Raw genomic sequence first — 17,936 nt, 5'->3', positions numbered from 1 at the left:
GATCGATGGTAAATTTGGGACCTTCTGTACTGTCGTTACTGGTGATGCACCCAATGCCTTTGCGTTAAGCTCCTGAATTCTGTCGAATAATAGTTTTTGCTTCTTTAAATTTTGACGGACGTCTTGAAGTCCTTTAGTATTTATGGAATAGAATTAATGAAATGACCCCTCTAATCCACCCGTCGCAGCATGTGGGTCAGCAGTAAATCGAAGAAGAAGGCGTATTTATCAGTATTTATCATATACATTGCAGTGTAATGCGAAAGCACTTATTTCGAATATTCAGTTAATTCGATCGAAATTTTTTCCCGATCCATTGATGTTCGAATTTCCCCACCTTTCTGTGTATAACATAAAACACACATGTGCCATTTTCCGATGAAGCAAACCGATTAGATATCACTTAAAGTTATCAAAAGTTCTTAACTATTCTTCAACACGAAGTCAAAGGATCCAGGAAGATGTGATTTAAATACCAATTATATCAAATGAGCGATCAATGTGGCTTACTCAAGTAAGTGTTATCATAATACCAAATAAGGTTATGATAATTATAGATTTGAATAAGTGATATTAAGTGGTTTTGTTGTCGATATGTCAAATATTGGGATAGAGACACAATTTGCATATAAAATGTCAGATGAAATCGATACTCTTACTATTCAGTAGTGCCTGGTCCGTCCAGCTTGGTATTGTCACCAGGTCATTTATTTTCTCATTTTTTTCAATATAAAGACAAACCACTATTAAATACTAGGTATAACCTAACTAATAACTTTAATCTTAAAACTGCACCAGTTTCAGGGGGAGGGGCATATGCAGCTCTCTTTATATATACAAAAGGAAAGAGTATGCTCAAATCAATGTCATATTGTTAAGGATTTTAATTTCATATCAACGAACAAAACTTTTTCTGATTTTGAACTTTCTATTTATTTTGTGGTTAGAAATATTAGTCATCCTCGCCTAACAATAGCTCAATAACACACTATATGTTATGTATCATTATATTTGACATTGTAACGCAATACATATCTATCTGCAAAATACTCAATTTATTTCCACTCATGGCCATACTTACGATATGAAGATGGATGGTTCAATAACAATTGTAAAAACAGTATGTATTTTGTTACACGTTATACTAATTACCTACTTACATGATGGTTAGAATGTATCATGAAATACTGTAGATTTATTCATGTGTATTAGTAAGAATATATCATAATATAATGTAAAGTTGTGTATGAATATAAGTAAGAATGTATCATAATATAATGTAAAGTTGTGTATGAGTATAAGTAAGAATATATAATAAAGTAATGTAGAGTTGTGCATGAGTATAAGTAAGGATATATCATAAAGTAATGTAGAGTTGTGCATGAGTATAAGTAAGGATATATCATAAAGTAATGTAGAGTTGTGCATGAGTATAAGTAAGGATATATCATAAAGTAATGTAGAGTTGTGCATGAGTATAAGTAAGGATATATCATAAAGTAATGTAGAGTTGTGCATGAGTATAAGTAAGGATATATCATAAAGTAATGTAGATTATTCATGTGTATTGGTAAGAATATATCATAATGTAATGTAGATTTGTGCGTGAGTATAAGTAAGGATATATCATAAAGTAATGTAGAGTTGTGCATGAGTATAAGTAAGAATATATCATAAAGTAATGTTAAGTTGTGCATAAGTTTAAGTAAGGATACATCATAATGTAATGTAGATTTGTGCATGAGTATAAGTAAGGATATATCATAATGTAATGTAGATTATTCATGTGTATTGGTAAGAATATTTCATAATGTAATGTAGATTTATTCATGAGTATAAGTAAGAATATATCATAAAGTAATGTAAAGTTGTGCATAAGTATAAGTAAGGATATATCATAAAGTAATGTAGAGTTGTGTATGAGTATAAGTAAGGATATATCATAATGTAATGTAGATTTGTGCATGAGTATAAGTAAGGATATATCATAAAGTAATGTAGAGGTGTGCATGAGTATAAGTAAGAATGTGTCATAAAGTAACGTAGATTTATTCGTGTGCATTGGTAAGAATATATCATTAAGTAATGTAGAGTTATGCATGTGTATTGTTTTATATTTTTTACTATGAAATGAAAGCACACTGTCTAAGTGTCAGCCGTGATCCGTTTCAAATTTCCAACATGTTGTGTTGTGTATTGGATGTGAATTACTGCTGTATATGTATGATACTCAGACTGGGGCCTTACTATAGAGCACTTAATAGTCTAGGACTGGCATATCGAATCCTTGTAACTATGGAGCTGTGGATATTAGACAGGCCTATATTAACAAACATTATTGCCTTAAAAATTTTGATTCTTGCCTCTGGAATACAGAAAACAAAACATGTTCCTATAATTAGGAATATATAAAAAAAATCTGTCTTACAAACGCTGTGAAAATGATAACAATCTTGACGGATTCTACATAGTCTAGGTAAATATCTTGCACGCTTTGTAAGCGTAAAGTAGTATGGCCAATTACCGTGTATGTAACCAAATCGTCTTACGATATGGATTGATTTTGAGAATTTTTTTAAAAACAATATTTCATGTGTATAAAGAAGAATTTAAATGAAATAACTCAATACATTAGAACACGTGTCCTTTAATATCTTTATTCCATTGGTACAAATACAATACATTGTACTTTAAACAATAGCTAGCCAGCCAGATGTTACCGTTTAGTCCCGGTAGTAATGATAATAATGATAGATATACTAAATTATATAGGTACTCTCAGTTCATAAATTCATGATGAAGCTATATCTCAAATCGTTAATTCTTAGAAACCCTTTTTGAAAGAAAAGAAATAAAAAGTATAAGTTTCCTGTTGGAAATGATTAAGAAATAAACAGGTACATATATACTGTAGTCACATGACCAATAGTAACAGGAAGTATGCTGTGTGTGTATTTGTGTGTGTATATATGTCTGTGTGTTTGACATCGGTTTATTGCACTAGCTGTATAGCATCAGAGGTAGAGGTCAGTGTATATATAAGGGAAAGTACGACTAGATTAAAATCAACAACATGCCGGGCCAAAATGGTCAACTTGATCTAAAGAACAAACAAGGTAAGCAGAAAGCTAGCTAATGAAAAATTGTTGTAAACAGTTTGCAGCAGGTTTGTGATATTGTTAGGCAGCTATTAAAACGCATAAAAATATCTGAAAATGTCTAAAGTATAGAAGTAAAGGTAGTGTAGAAAAGGATAAGACTTTTTAGAATATATTTTCAAAACTCACCTAATGAACAAATACATTACTTAACGTCGATCGTTTATTCAAAAAGTTTTAATAGAAAAGCAATTATGACGAAAGACTTTCTAATTTTGTGCTGAGAGATTCAACATCAATACATCGCTGATAAGTTATGCATATATGACACAGTCAACGTGTTTCAAAGTAGTAATAAAATGTTAACAATTTTTTAAATAATACGAAAATCTAAATGTCAGCTTAAAACGTCCATTAAATGTAAACAGTGAATGTTCTACTTGGGCACTGAAGCAAGCTGACGTTACAAACATTCCATGGTAGTTAGAGTAGTATATATAGTATTCCACTGAATAAGTAGAGTAGTATATATAGTATTCCACTGATTAAGTAGAGTAGTAATATAGTATTCCACTGATTAAGTAGAGTAGTATATATAGTATTCCACTGATTAAGTAGAGTAGTATATATAGTATTCCACTGATTAAGTAGAGTAGTATATATAGTATTCCACTGATTAAGTAGAGTAGTACATATAGTATTCCACTGATTAAGTAGAGTAGTACATATAGTATTCCACTGAATAAGTAGAGTAGTATATATAGTATTCCACTGATTAAGTAGAGTAGTATATATAGTATTCCACTGATTAAGTAGAGTAGTATATATATATAGTATTCCACTGATTAAGTAGAGTAGTATATATAGTATTCCACTGATTAAGTAGAGTAGTATATATAGTATTCCACTGAATAAGTAGAGTAGTATATATAGTATTCCACTGAATAAGAAAGCGTATCGACTGTAACTAAACTCCTAAATGATTGTACTGAGCAACGACATTTACTTACAAGTCAGAGAAGTCTAGTCGGTCAGGTCAGGGATACATTCCCAGTAATTCAGATTGATGTTTTCATTGCTGCGTAAACAGAAAAGCAAACATAGTGTAGCAATCGATATTACATAAGGTTATACCATCAAACGTTAAAACATTCATAGGGCAAAATGTTTACTTTAATGAACACTTATCCAAATAAATATAGAGATATAAAATATCGAGACAGCGAAATGAGGGACGTAAACCATGAAACTCTAAGTTTGGAACATTTACCCAGCAAAATAAGCCATTATATAACGACCTTACGGTCATCTGTCTAATGGACTAGTTTGTAACAAACAGTATCATAATATATAATACATCTATTTTTGGACTCGTTAGCAGCAATAAGGGCATGGAGTGTTGCTGCTATTAGGCGACTGAAACAACTTAAAGTAGACTGAAAGAAAGACTCGTTTAATGTATATTATCCCGCAATCTTAGACATGTGGATATTAACGATAGCACATTTCATAAATATTACTGTCAAATGTATAAGAGATGTATACATATCTAGGTCTGTAATCGATCAGATCTGTCTACCACTCAACGTCAAAAACAAGACCAACACACCTATATATGTCTGTCACTATGATAATGGACATTTGACCACTGTCCACAACAGCGGTCACCAGATAAACGCTAAAGAGGAATAAACGCTAACAGAGAGTTTCCGTTTGTTATTGTATTTATACTGAAATGTCCTAAATCTTCCCACACTCACTACAAGTGGGTATCATTGAGTAGACAGGGCCATGGTAGTGTTTAGACTTAACTGGACAGACTGACAGTGCAACAACATTACTCCGTGTTATTTCAATTTTCTCAAGCGACAGTAGTTTAGAATGAATTGATTTCATGCTTTGTATTACATTATCACGCAAACAAATTGTTAGAGTACCCCCATTCTTCGTTTCATTTGATTACTCAATTGAAAACGAGTGTGCCAGCACAATTAAAAAAAGGAAGTAAAGAAACATGGAAATCCCCATAGCTGATAAAGCAAATCATGCACAAACAATAAAGAAGTAAAGAGATTTAAAAACTCAATGATAAACGTGTTACGGAAATGAACACGAAAGTTTATTTAACATGCAGTCAATTTTAAACAGTTATGAGGATGTATTTCAGGTGTAAAATTTACATGTGTCACAACTGAGGAATTACATAAAATACCACTTTTTGGTTATTGCTGTATTTATTGCTGTATATATATAGACTCCACGACTTTATTTTTCATTTCTATTGCGACTGTGATTGAGCCTTTGACTTTGAGCTATAAGATTGTATTAATATATAGTGTTTTTTCCACTGAGATACGGTATAAGTATATATTTTTAACCTCTCTCAATTACATGTAAATGATTTCCATTTTAAAGAGTTCGAGTCATTGCCTTTTATTAAGTAGGATATTTGTATTGCTGGGGTATATTTGAAAGTATATAAACATGTAAGTATCCGGTGAGAGGTATGGATGTCTACATTTATATGTATACCTGAGGTAGGTATAAATAGACTGCCATTGGAGAGCCCGAGGACACCCAGAGATCACTGTAAACGCTAACGAGTTTCCACTCCAGTAAGTTTAACTTTATTCGGGAAGACGAGGGCCGATCAAAGGAAAACAAAAGTCATTGTAAACTTTTACTTCAGTTCACACATAGCTGGACTTACATAGAACATTGATCATTGTAGACTGTTTCTAACAAACAAAATATTTCCAAGATCATCAGAACATGTCCGAGTTGTGTCCAACTGATCTTTCAGGTCACTGTTTACATTAACATCGTTCACTTTTATCACAAAAGTACAGGTGCTTATAACGTTTTATAGCGTCTATTAGATCAAAAAGACTTTTCTGGACATTTGGTGCGAAATGTATTTTTCTAGGAGGAATGTTTGGCGTTAAGACTAATGACTAAATTAAGGAACTTTGAGGCATTAGGTACCACGAACGTGCAATTTTATTCTAGAAAAGTTAAAATGGAGCCAATTAAGTACTAGTGTTCATCTTTAATTGACCTTGACGGTTCATGAGATCAGTGGAAAATCCGCGGAAATGAAGCGACTAACTCTGACCTCCGTCACCCTAAGTCAAAGTCCCAGAGATTTTCAAATGGTCAATTGATTTGTTGCGGTATTATTCTGAAAAGAGAAAACGTCAAACTTGATGCAAACAATTTAAGCATATAGATTTTCAAGAAGGTCACAATACTACAACACAAAGCTACGGGTAGTGACTGCGGTTTGTCAACAGTCTTATATATGGAGATATGTTTACAGATAGCGAATTACAACTGATGTTGTCACAATACTCATGCTTTCCTTAGCATTGCTGATATCTGCCAATATCACATGAATACTCTATATGAAATCAGTGTTAAGGTTGACTTTTCACTTTAATATTTGAGGAAAATTACTTAAGTTTGGCTTTTAAAGTCAAGACAAAAGGATCGAGATGAGTAATTATTCAATAAAATTATTTATATGATTTCGGAAATTACATGATGTGTAGTGGTTTACATCTAAAAGTGAACTTTAGTGAGTTTGATATTACATCTAGTAGAAGCACTTAGTACGACGTATAGTATATATAAGTGTGGCATAACGTGTGCTTTATACAGTTTACAGTGTTAGTGACATCAAAGAGATGTCTCCCGCACCTTCCCCTTGCCTTGCTTACCTAATGACTGCCACTATAGATCCAGAAGGATGTTTTCTTTGTTCACATCCTTGGAGGACAGAATTTCTTCCTTCTAAGGTCAACCATCTGGGCCCAGTTTCACCAAAATTCCTTAACTTTAAGGAATTCCTTAACTTTAAGAAATGCCTTAACTTTAAAGTACTCCATTGAAAAGCATTACAGATTTTAAGGAAGGCTCCTTCATGAGATTTCCCCCTTAACTTCTTTAAGTAATGCTTTCCTTTGAGGAGTTTAAAGTTAAGGAATGTCCATGAAACTGGGCCCGGGTTATTGTCACCTGACTATCTATTTATCATTAGGCCTTGAACTATGTTTGAATGTTGTCATGAACATATCATGTGAATACTGCTATTGCTTGATATATCGACAGGTGTGCATAGAGTCGTTTCCCAATTCAATCGACACAGATTTTTGTTGCATTTAATACCGGCATTATTAGTCCCTGCCGGTGAAATCGGAGGGGACTATAGTGTTTCTTCCCGTCTATCTGTCTGTCTGTCTATCTGTCCGGATGTGGTTTCCAGATGATAACTTGAGAACCAATAGATGGATTTTGATCAAACTTCACACACTGGTAGCATATGGGAAAATAGAGAGTGGGATTGAATTAGGGGCCAAAAGGTCAAACAAAAGGTCAATGTTACTAAAAATAGATTATTTAAAAAGTTTAGAACACAGCTTGGGATTTTATTGGGGGTCAAAAGCTCAACTACACAAAGGTCACTTTGAGTGCTCTACCGACTGAGCCTTCCAAACACCACCACCGTGGGTTATTTAGTTGGGCGTCAATTTTGTAACAGGAGAGAAGAAAATGTAGCGGTCAGACCGGGATTCGAAACCGGGACCCCCCGAACACTAGCGGAATGCTCTACCGACTGCGCTACCTGGTCACCGATGATCCACCCAGTCCAATCCCGCTTCATTACTAAAAATAGATTGTTTCACAAAATGATAGTTTCCGGACGATAACTGTGTACAATGATAGGATAACTAAGCAATAATAACTTGCCATATATCAGAAACTCTACTTGACGGTAGAGACGTGTGCTGTTTGCAACACTTACTGTAAGCTTGTTTACATAGAGAGTCAGGTAATAAATCGCTTGTTTTCATTGGTAATTCGGGAACACTTTAATCGTTGACCCACGGTAACGGGGAAACCGTGAAGTCCTATGTCTTCCCTGCTATTTGACTGCTACCTGAACACATCTGAAACAATTGTATACTGTTACATCACAACTTAAACTTTCCAAAAATAAGGATTTCTAAAATATTATATAGCCTGTTCGTCTGCTCAAAACAGTCTCCCTCGTTTACGTGATTGTTAGTTGATACGACCGGTGATCAAATCCCAAAAGTTTAGATTATGGAGAATTACGACCAGGTGTCTAGTAGAGTAAGCGTCCCTATTATCATTATGTCACTTACTATGTAAATCTACCAATTCAGCTATTTCAGGTATAGGTAAAAAAAAAAGAATAAGAAACTTCTAGAAATCCTGCATTAGTAAAATCATTTAAACCTCCACAGATGGTTTTCACAAGCCAAAGAGTTCTTGCTAAAACTGAGTGATTTTTAACCAGAACTATTTAACCAGAACCTAGTGTATTCAGTATTATATAATGGAGATACAAGTGATACAAATATTTCTAAACTTGATGTATTATTGTCGCAGGTGTCTATGTGTATATCTGCTACATAGATAGTGAATAAGTGTTTATACGCACCACACAGATTATTTTACCTGAGGGGTTATTTTGATAAAGTGAGTGTGTCAAAATCAACTTCCGATGCGTCGATGTTTTGCTCAGTGTAACTTGCTAGGGAATGCATACCAATTATAATATCATCCTATGATATCTATTTTTGATTATTTTACATATTCCTATCTATTGTGAGAGAATGTATCAGGCAAAAATAGCAGAAAATCATCGGTTCTCTCGGCCTAAAGGCACGTGACCTTCTACTTCCATTACAAGGACAAAGTATGACAAGCTTACAGTTAGTGTTGCATGGAACACACGTCCCCTGCTGACATTAACATTTTCTAATGTATACATCACAACATTAATATCAAGGGATGTCTCGTATAAAGTCATTTTATCGGCGTCATGAAATGAATTTCATCAAAATTCGTTGGTCCATTAATAAGTTTTCAAATTAACCCCACATTTGCCAAAAATTTAATTTTAGTGACAGCAACATTTGTAGGTGACATTTTGACTTCAAATTCAATCATAAGCTACGGTTGAATGAAGTTTAATCAAAATCCATTGATCCATTCTTAAGGTATCTGGAAACCATTATCCGGACATACTGACCGACGCACGGACGCACGGACGAACAGACAGACAGATACAAACACTGTAATTCGCTCCGGTTCCACTGGATATAAGCCTTAAGTTGTTACAGTGATAAAGGCATGGTACTTGGTCTTCAGTAGGTTTTAATACTTCTTTAAAGTTAGAAATCACACTTGATTTGAAACGATAAAGATATAACTAGTCTGAAAAGTTGAAAATGTATGGTAGGTTCTAAAAACATTTAACGTTAGAAATCATACTTAATTTGAAATAATAGAGATATAACTAGTCTGAAAAGTTAAATATGTATGGTAGGTTCTTAAAATGTTTTCAACATATGTGAATCGAATCTGTATACTAGTAATATTTTCGTTTTAAAAGAAAATTCCGAAGATTATGTACTAAAAAATATCTGTTATATGATGACTAAAATCTGAATTTCCCTGTTATTGAAACGTTCTATGCATGTTAAAATTCGTAAACTTCGGATACGTAATATAGAACTTATCCACAATGACTTGTTTGTGTGCATTAAATCAATTTTATATACACAGGCACCAATATTGTGTTCTTAATTTACAAAATAACTTCTGTATGAACACTTTACACAGTGCACTATTTTCTTTTGGTAGAGTCGCCAACATCTAGATATACTAAACGTGGGTTTATCAGCACTTGCTTGGTATTGTTCACTGATCTTTTAAAGACAACTCGGTAGAATATGCAAATAAATCAACACGCAGCTCCCGATAATACATATGTAGGTCTTGCTATATCCGGAAATCCAACTGTCACGTGAGTCACAGCGCGTGATGAACAGTGGCCAGTGTCATTTGTCATGTAGACGACCGATTTGTGCCATATATGGGCAATAGTTGACTAATACCAGGATGTCTCTGGACCAGATTTTACGAATTTTACGATTGGTCACAGGTCAGCGTACTTCTTTCCCTTTAGTGGTACACTTAGTACACAAGAAAACCAAGACAGAGATGAAAGGTCATAACCAGACAGAAGTGTATCAATTAAAATAAATCTACTCATGCTACTAGAAGCTTACAGCTAAAATAATAAACTGATAGATTGGATAGGTCAAGACAATAAACTGATATATACATTGGAGAAATCAAACAATAAACTGATATATACATTGGACAAATCAAACAATAAACTGTTACATACATTGGACAAATCAAACAATAAACTGATATATACATTGGACAAATCAAACAATAAACTGATATATACATTGGACAAATCAAACAATAAACTGATACATACATTGGACAAATCAAACAATAAACTGATATATACATTGGATAAATCAAACAATAAACTTATATATACATTGGACAAATCAAACAAAAAACTGATATATACATTGGACAAATCAAACAAAAAACTGATATATACATTGGACAAATCAAACAATAAACTGATATATATATTGGACAAATCAAACAATAAACTGATATATACATTGGACAAATCAAACAATAAACTGATATATCAAACAATAAACTGATATATACATTGGACAAATCAAACAATAAACTGTAACATACATTGGACAAATCAAACAATAAACTGATATATACATTGGACAAATTAAACAATATACTGATACATACATTGGACAAATCAAACAATAAACTGATACATACATTGGACACATCAAACAATAAACTGATATATACATTGGACACATCAAACAATAAACTGATATATACATTGGACAAATTAAACAATATACTGATACATACATTGGACAAATCAAACAATAAACTGATATATACATTGGACAAATCAAACAATAAACTGATATATACATTGGACAATTTGATATTGATCACTGTATTTTAAAATATGGAATTCATCAAATTATGTAACAGCTTATGGGACATTTCAGTAACAAATCGCAGCCAAAATGGCCAAAGTCACGATGTAATACTCTAAATGGTATAACATTGTTATATTTACTGACATGACAATAGTCTGACCATTATGCCTGTTGTCATTAAATGACAGGTACATATTCGGAAGTATATACTCTCGACACTATCGTCTTGTAAGATCTGACCGGGAATATCAGCCAATACATACAGCTAACCACATCAATCAGTAGAGATAATAACAACTGTCACCACTGTCACTGTTTGATGTTCTTCATGTGTTATCCAAGACATTCTACATTACACCACTCGCCCTCATTAGGTTTTCCTTATGTAATACTCTCATCTCTCTTATGTATTTAAGCTTATTTCGCTGGAAAAAAAAACCCTCCCAAAATAATCCATGTTACAATCTAGACCAAAACTAAGCTGTTAGTATATTGTTTCTAAGTGCCAACTTGTCATTTTCTCGACATCTATCCATAACACATTTGATTTCTAGCAATTTCTAAAATATCTGCAGAAGGCAGTCTCTTTGACAGTTTTTTTCTAACCTCTTAACCCCAGCATTCACCTCACTGATGCTCTTTTTCAAGCCAAATCCTGGTTATCACATTATTGTTTTGTGAATTTGATAATACTGGTAGTGTATGTTTTGTACCTATTGGTGGGGATGGTGTGATAGCCTGCGTGGTTCGGTGGAAGACTTAATTTAGATACAGTTGTAGGTATAATATCACAAAACTAACATATGTTTGCTTTGCATTGTATCTAATTTGTGTTATTTTACAATTGCAGGTGGAAAGTTCTATGGACAGCTGAAAAACAGGCAAAATGAGGAATTAACAGAAATAAATCAGGTTAATGATTTTATAAATCGGAATCAGGATTTTGCCTTTAAAAATATGTCAATATGAAGTTTCTTTTACACCTTTTATGATCACTGTTTATTAATCAAAACTCTTACTTATCAATATCACATGCATAATTGCATATAACATGTAGAAATTAAATACAACACTTTTATGATTATTATTGTTGAATTACGTAACTACTACTCAGTGAAATCCTTTCTAAGTAAGGAATTTACTATTCATCTACAGAAATTTTAGTACCAAGAACTGCTTGTCTTATGGCGTCCCTACGCTGTTATAGTTTTAAGACATAATTCGTTTGTATTTACAGACGTACTTAGAAGATGAATCATTACAGGAAATTGAGGATTTGCCCGAGAAACTCGTCAAGTACAAAGGTACCTGTTCCACCACCGACAGAGCATAAACAATAATTTATATTTGGATAATACTTAATGTTTAATTGTGTATATGTATGTCTAATATATCACGTATAAAATTATTTGTTTTGCTTTTGTTGTCTTCTCCGTTAGTACTCCATTTCATATAGGGCGTAGTGCCTTGGATTACTTTTGCATTTAATTATTTTTGATAACTTTATTCTAAAATGAAACAAGAATTTCAAACTTTTCAATAATGGTGGTAGAGGTGTAGAGTAAGTACCTTGTGATACTGAAGACAAATGTAAATTCGTCCGGTCCTGTTTTCAATAGATAAACATGCTCATTTGTCGACGGTGTACCTTTAACAAATGCTGTATATTTTGGTGGCCAGAATTATAAAACACAGTAGGCGAAGTCCACTGTATAAATACCGGATGTTGCGAACGCCGAAGCGAGAGATTTGTTTTGAAAACACAGTATGCATGTGATCAAGGTCAAGTTTTCGATACTTTCGCACTATAACGAAGGTTGTCGCAATATATATAATATATTTATATATACATTATCCTTTGATTTGTACTTTTTCGAAAATGACACCTATAATTACCTGAAAATAGATCGAATCAGTGCCAGTAGTACTCTCTGTGGCCGATAGTCTCGCAAATTGTTTTAATAATTAACTCGTAGATCATCTTTCACTTACAGTTTACAAATATTTCCTTCATTTGATTATGCTTTAATTTAAAGTACTTCTCATAGAAAGCATTCAAATTTTAGAAAACAAATTTAACATCGATTATAAACAGCACCTTTAGACAAGGTACTGTATGGCTTGTAGCGGGAAGACTGCATGTTGATAGCGATTTTGGTTTTATATGAATGTATGCATTGTTGGATTATTGTATGTAAGTGAATTAAGACCCTTTTTCACACAGATGGATAACTTGGATAATGAAGTTATTGACCAGAGAGTTGCGAAGATTTTGATGACATCATTAACTGCTGTATACAATAGTACTGTTCTTAAAATTGCATTTGTAAAAATTACATCTTTAGGAAGAGCAGTGAAAAAAACCAAAAGAATTTTCAAATAATTCCAAAAGAAATAAGCCTTGATGTATGTCAAAACTTAAACTACCTAATTATCTGAAGACCTGTGATAGATTAGTTTGTTTTTCTTCTCCTGAACTGCCTTCAGATTTACAATGAGATAGTAACCCCTGAAATATCGAGGATGTTTCTCCTGAAATCATGTTTCGTTCTTTTGTTTTCTAGATTACTAAACATATACAACTAATTTATTTTTGACTGGTGTTAATAGGTTCTAAAACAAGTGTCAGGATAGTAAAGCCAGAATTATTAAATTTTACATAGTCTTTCTTCACGATTTTCAAGTGGCATAGAGTTTAGATGGATGTAATAAATTTTGTTATACACTATATATGTGTTTTATTTGAGTATACATTATGCGTATCATTTTCTCAACAGATCAGTTCATGGAGTTTGACTTGGACAACTCTGGGGATATTGGTAAGAATCGAGGAAAATTGCACTATTTAGTAAAGTAACTTATAATGTCGATAAACAAATGTCTTAGTCGCAGTTGCTCACATATATGAGAAGTTGTTTATAAATGTTGGCTCATTCTGACAGAAAGGATTATTAGTACTGCATATTGTAATATATGTTTGATCATTAGACTGATAAAGAGGTTGGATAAAAATATCATGAATTACAGCATACTATTTAGGACAAATATAAAATAGAAATAAGATCAAAGGATACACAAAAACCTAACAGATATGGACAAAAACTCAGGAGGAGAAACCGTTTGTTTTGGAACTCTTCATTTCTCCAAACAAATTGTGTCGTTAGACTTAAGTATATTTTCCCGTTTTACCAGATATCATGGAATTGAAACAGATGATGGAGAAACTCGATTGTGCTAAGACACATCTGGAGCTGAAGAAGATGATTGCCGAGGTGGACACGACAGGCTCGGGAACTATCCTTTACAGGGAGTTTCTTGATATGATGTTAGGAGGAAAGTCTACAGTCCTCAAACTGTGAGTTTTTAGTTAGAATCCTGTCGATGGAAATGTTAAGATTGAGCTAGTATGAATATGATAAAGAACTTAAAATGATCATTTTTTCTTCTGAAACAGTATTCCATTAAAGATACTCCACCGCTGACAAATGATAATTTTTCACTATCAAAAATAGGATCAGACGATTTAGTATTTTTCTTCTGTTACCAAAGTTACTTACTTTACACCATTACCACCATTTAGAAGTTTGAGCTTCTAATTTTACTTCAAGTTAAAAATATGAAAAATAATTAATTGCATCCCGAAAAAATCAGTGGAACTATATTCTGTATGGAATGAAGTACTGATTGCTCATGCACCAAAGGCAAAATATATTATTTTATATTATTTTTATGTTAATTAGACATATATATACACGATTAAACACCAATTATTGTTCAAGTGATAAATATCATTTATGCTCTGTCGGCGGTGGAGCATCTTTAATATTCAGGACCAAAAATAACTAAGACGGAAAATATATTTTATCTCAATATAAACTATTGATGATTTAAAATTGGTTTTGCTGAAATGTGGACATTTTTCATTCCAACAAATTTTATTGATAAAATGGCTTAAGGATGTATTCTTCTGAGGTTTCAGTCCCGTTGAAGTCTCGTTTCGACAAAGATCAAAGAAGTTATGAGATTTTCAAATATATTTTATCAATATCTGTTGCAAGTTGCCAGATGCAAATTTTGTCAAAAAATTACATTTCTATTTTCAGTAGATTTTTTCATACAGAGATTTTAAGAAATGGCCCATTTGGCGGCCATTTTGAAATTGTGTCTTTTTCCTCTTTGAGTAGAGCCATAGTTTAACCATTTTTTACTGAAATTGTTTTTACTTAAATCATCACTGCACCAGCATTTTTAGCTGTAACGAGCTAATTTTTGCTGTTAATCTTTACTAGGTTCGTGGTTATTAAAATATTGAGCATTATTGTGTGAAGTGATACGCTTTTGTCACTTTATTTTTACATTTAATGGTAATTTGAGCACTTATATTTTTTACTCTAAAATACTGAAAAATAACACATATTCAAATGGGACAAAAAAGTAAGCACACTGACCCCCCATTTTTCTGCCTCATTTAGAAAGAACAACCCATGCCCTATTGATATGGAAAATATTAACAAAAGTTTAAAACCACAACTGTTTCTATAAAGGGTTAAATTTGGCAAAAATGGCTGAAAATGGTGTATTTTGTAGCTCAAAATTAAGCGGTAGGGGTAGCATATGTTATTCTGAGAAAAAATATGAGCCTTATTAATCAAAACTTGTATATTTTTAAAGGAGACTACAGGAAAATAAATTCTTCAAACTTCCATACATATCAAACATCTCATTAGGAAATTATAGCTTTAAACTCTTGTGTATATGGTCAGAACGGCAAATCCCAAAAAATCTAAGATTTTGTCAACTTGGTATCTTTGAGTGACAATAGCTCTAAAACAAGCACACCGACATATGTGTTTTCTTCCATTTTCTTGTATGGTATGAACTCCTATTTCCAAAAATCTATATGAGAAAAAAAGTTTAATACAAGAAAATTTTGACTTCTCAGAGGTGTACATCCTTAATAATAAATCATGGAAGCACAAGGTAAAGTTTTAAGAGTTACCTCCCCTTTTATATGCGCAATCTTACCAATACCTGGAAGAGTTCCCATTCTATCAATCTGTTACCTAGTATCCTTTGTAAGTTATATAATGTGTTATATTCTGTATCATCTACGTTAGATTAGCGTTTCCTAGCCGACATTGATACAGAATATTAATTATCACTACCTTACTATTGCCACGAGTGTGAAATCTCTATAAAATATAATTATTTCTAGTCCCAAAGCTGATATTTAGATATATTACATTCTGACAGAATCCTGATGTTTGAGGAAAAGATGAGGGAGAAAGAAAGACCATCTGGACCCCCTCCCAAGCGGGATCTGAGCAGTCTTCCGTGAACTGAATCCAATACTTAGGATATAATGAGGGTCAACAGCGTGATTGTGTTTGAATGTGTGGATGTAATGTAGATGGGAGACAAGGAATGAAAGAACGTGTGTTTTTTTTAGCGCGATTGTAATTTCGTAATATGTTATTTTTCACCATTATCTTTCAATATCATACTCCATTTCAATTAAATTGTCATATAACGCCATGTTTACATTTTTACGTTTTATCCGTATACTAAGTTAGTATGATAACTATCCGTAATGCAATAACTATTTCATCGTTTATATTAGTTATCGCACACACGATACATTTAGATGATAATGTCATTATTTCTACTGAAATTATACTTTAATTGCTATGGTACATATATAATGATGTTCGTCGAAAAACATAATAAAGTGCAATTATCTATACAGATACACTTTGTTTTTCCTACCTCAGTTAAGCATCGGATGAACCGTTGATCTTACTAAGTTTGCTGGATTTTGATAAAATAGGGAATTCCAGATTTCGCAAGACTGAACACGTTCTTAAAATGGTTTCGTTTTCGTTTTAGACGTACAAATATTAAAATCAATTGTATCTGAACTTTTTAAAAGTTCTGGCACGAAACCGTAATAAAAGGAAAGATGTGAGTGATAATAACATTGTAAAAAATTATGGTTTGAAGATATGTTGTTGTAATGTTCAGATGAGAAATAAACTTCTATAGTCATCCGACATATTGAAATAAGGTGGATATAAATCTTACATGATCTATATATAAAACATGTACCAAGTTAGATAGAAATATCACTGGGAAATAGTCGATGAAGTGTTGGATATCCACCGATTTTCTTTATGATCAATCATTAATAGATAAAAAATGGAAAGAGATACATTTATATCGCTATCATGGTGAGGCCCTTCCCCAGGCGGGTCCAACCACAAACCACGCAATACTACAACGGGCTGTACCAGCACAACCTGGACACACATCACCACAACAAAGTCATTTCAAGCCTGGAAACAAGGGCGACTGATTTACATAATCCGTGGTAAATAGGACATTCTAAACTAGCTATTGTCTTTTCTAATCAATATCATTAGATTTAAAGGACATGTTTGAACTAACAGCTTTCTAACGGATTTTTGGATTTTGTTTTCTCTGCGCAACGATGATACAAAAGACAATGCTACATACGTTTTTTTGCGTTCTATTTCTACATGGCTGTTGAATTAATATCCCGACGAGTATACAAGGCTAGGCGATGATAAAACCTCCAATAATGACAAACGCAAATTCAGAATATACTGAGGTTCCTGAACAAATACAAAGAGAATAGCACCAGATGGGCCGGCGGACTAAACGACCTCGGAAACACTATATGTTTTATTTTAGTCAAATAAGAGAAGGAAATACATGTATACTGATATACTAGAAACTTTATCACATCGATTGTGAAAAAGTTATATAACTTATACAAATCATTTTCTGTTATCCGGATGTAAGTGCGCGAGGGGTCTTAAAGTTGGAAGAAAGCGGGGTGGCCGTAAAAACCCCAACAAAACAACGTGATAGTGTAAGTGACCCCTGACCTTTTAACATGTCGAGGATCCAACCCCGGCCGGATAGGTGAAAGCTG

At 32.9% G+C, this 17,936-nt stretch overlaps 1 protein-coding gene across 1 annotated transcript; it reads left to right on the top strand.

The window, feature by feature from the left end:
• Positions 1 to 2,952: 2,952 nt before the first annotated feature.
• Positions 2,953 to 16,728, top strand: LOC138323457 (allograft inflammatory factor 1-like). Its single transcript, XM_069268088.1, has 6 exons — positions 2,953 to 3,116; positions 11,832 to 11,893; positions 12,219 to 12,285; positions 13,759 to 13,800; positions 14,174 to 14,336; positions 16,235 to 16,728. Exons 1-6 carry the CDS (start codon positions 3,074 to 3,076, stop codon positions 16,317 to 16,319), a joined length of 462 nt encoding a protein of 153 aa, XP_069124189.1. The 5' UTR covers positions 2,953 to 3,073; the 3' UTR covers positions 16,320 to 16,728.
• Positions 16,729 to 17,936: the final 1,208 nt, after the last annotated feature.

The sequence above is a fragment of the Argopecten irradians genome, chromosome 1 (assembly GCF_041381155.1).
Source record: "Argopecten irradians isolate NY chromosome 1, Ai_NY, whole genome shotgun sequence".
NCBI classification, from domain to species: Eukaryota; Metazoa; Mollusca; class Bivalvia; order Pectinida; family Pectinidae; genus Argopecten; species Argopecten irradians.
The sequence above is the reverse complement of the archived record's forward strand: the minus strand, read 5'-3'. Positions and strand labels throughout refer to the sequence as shown.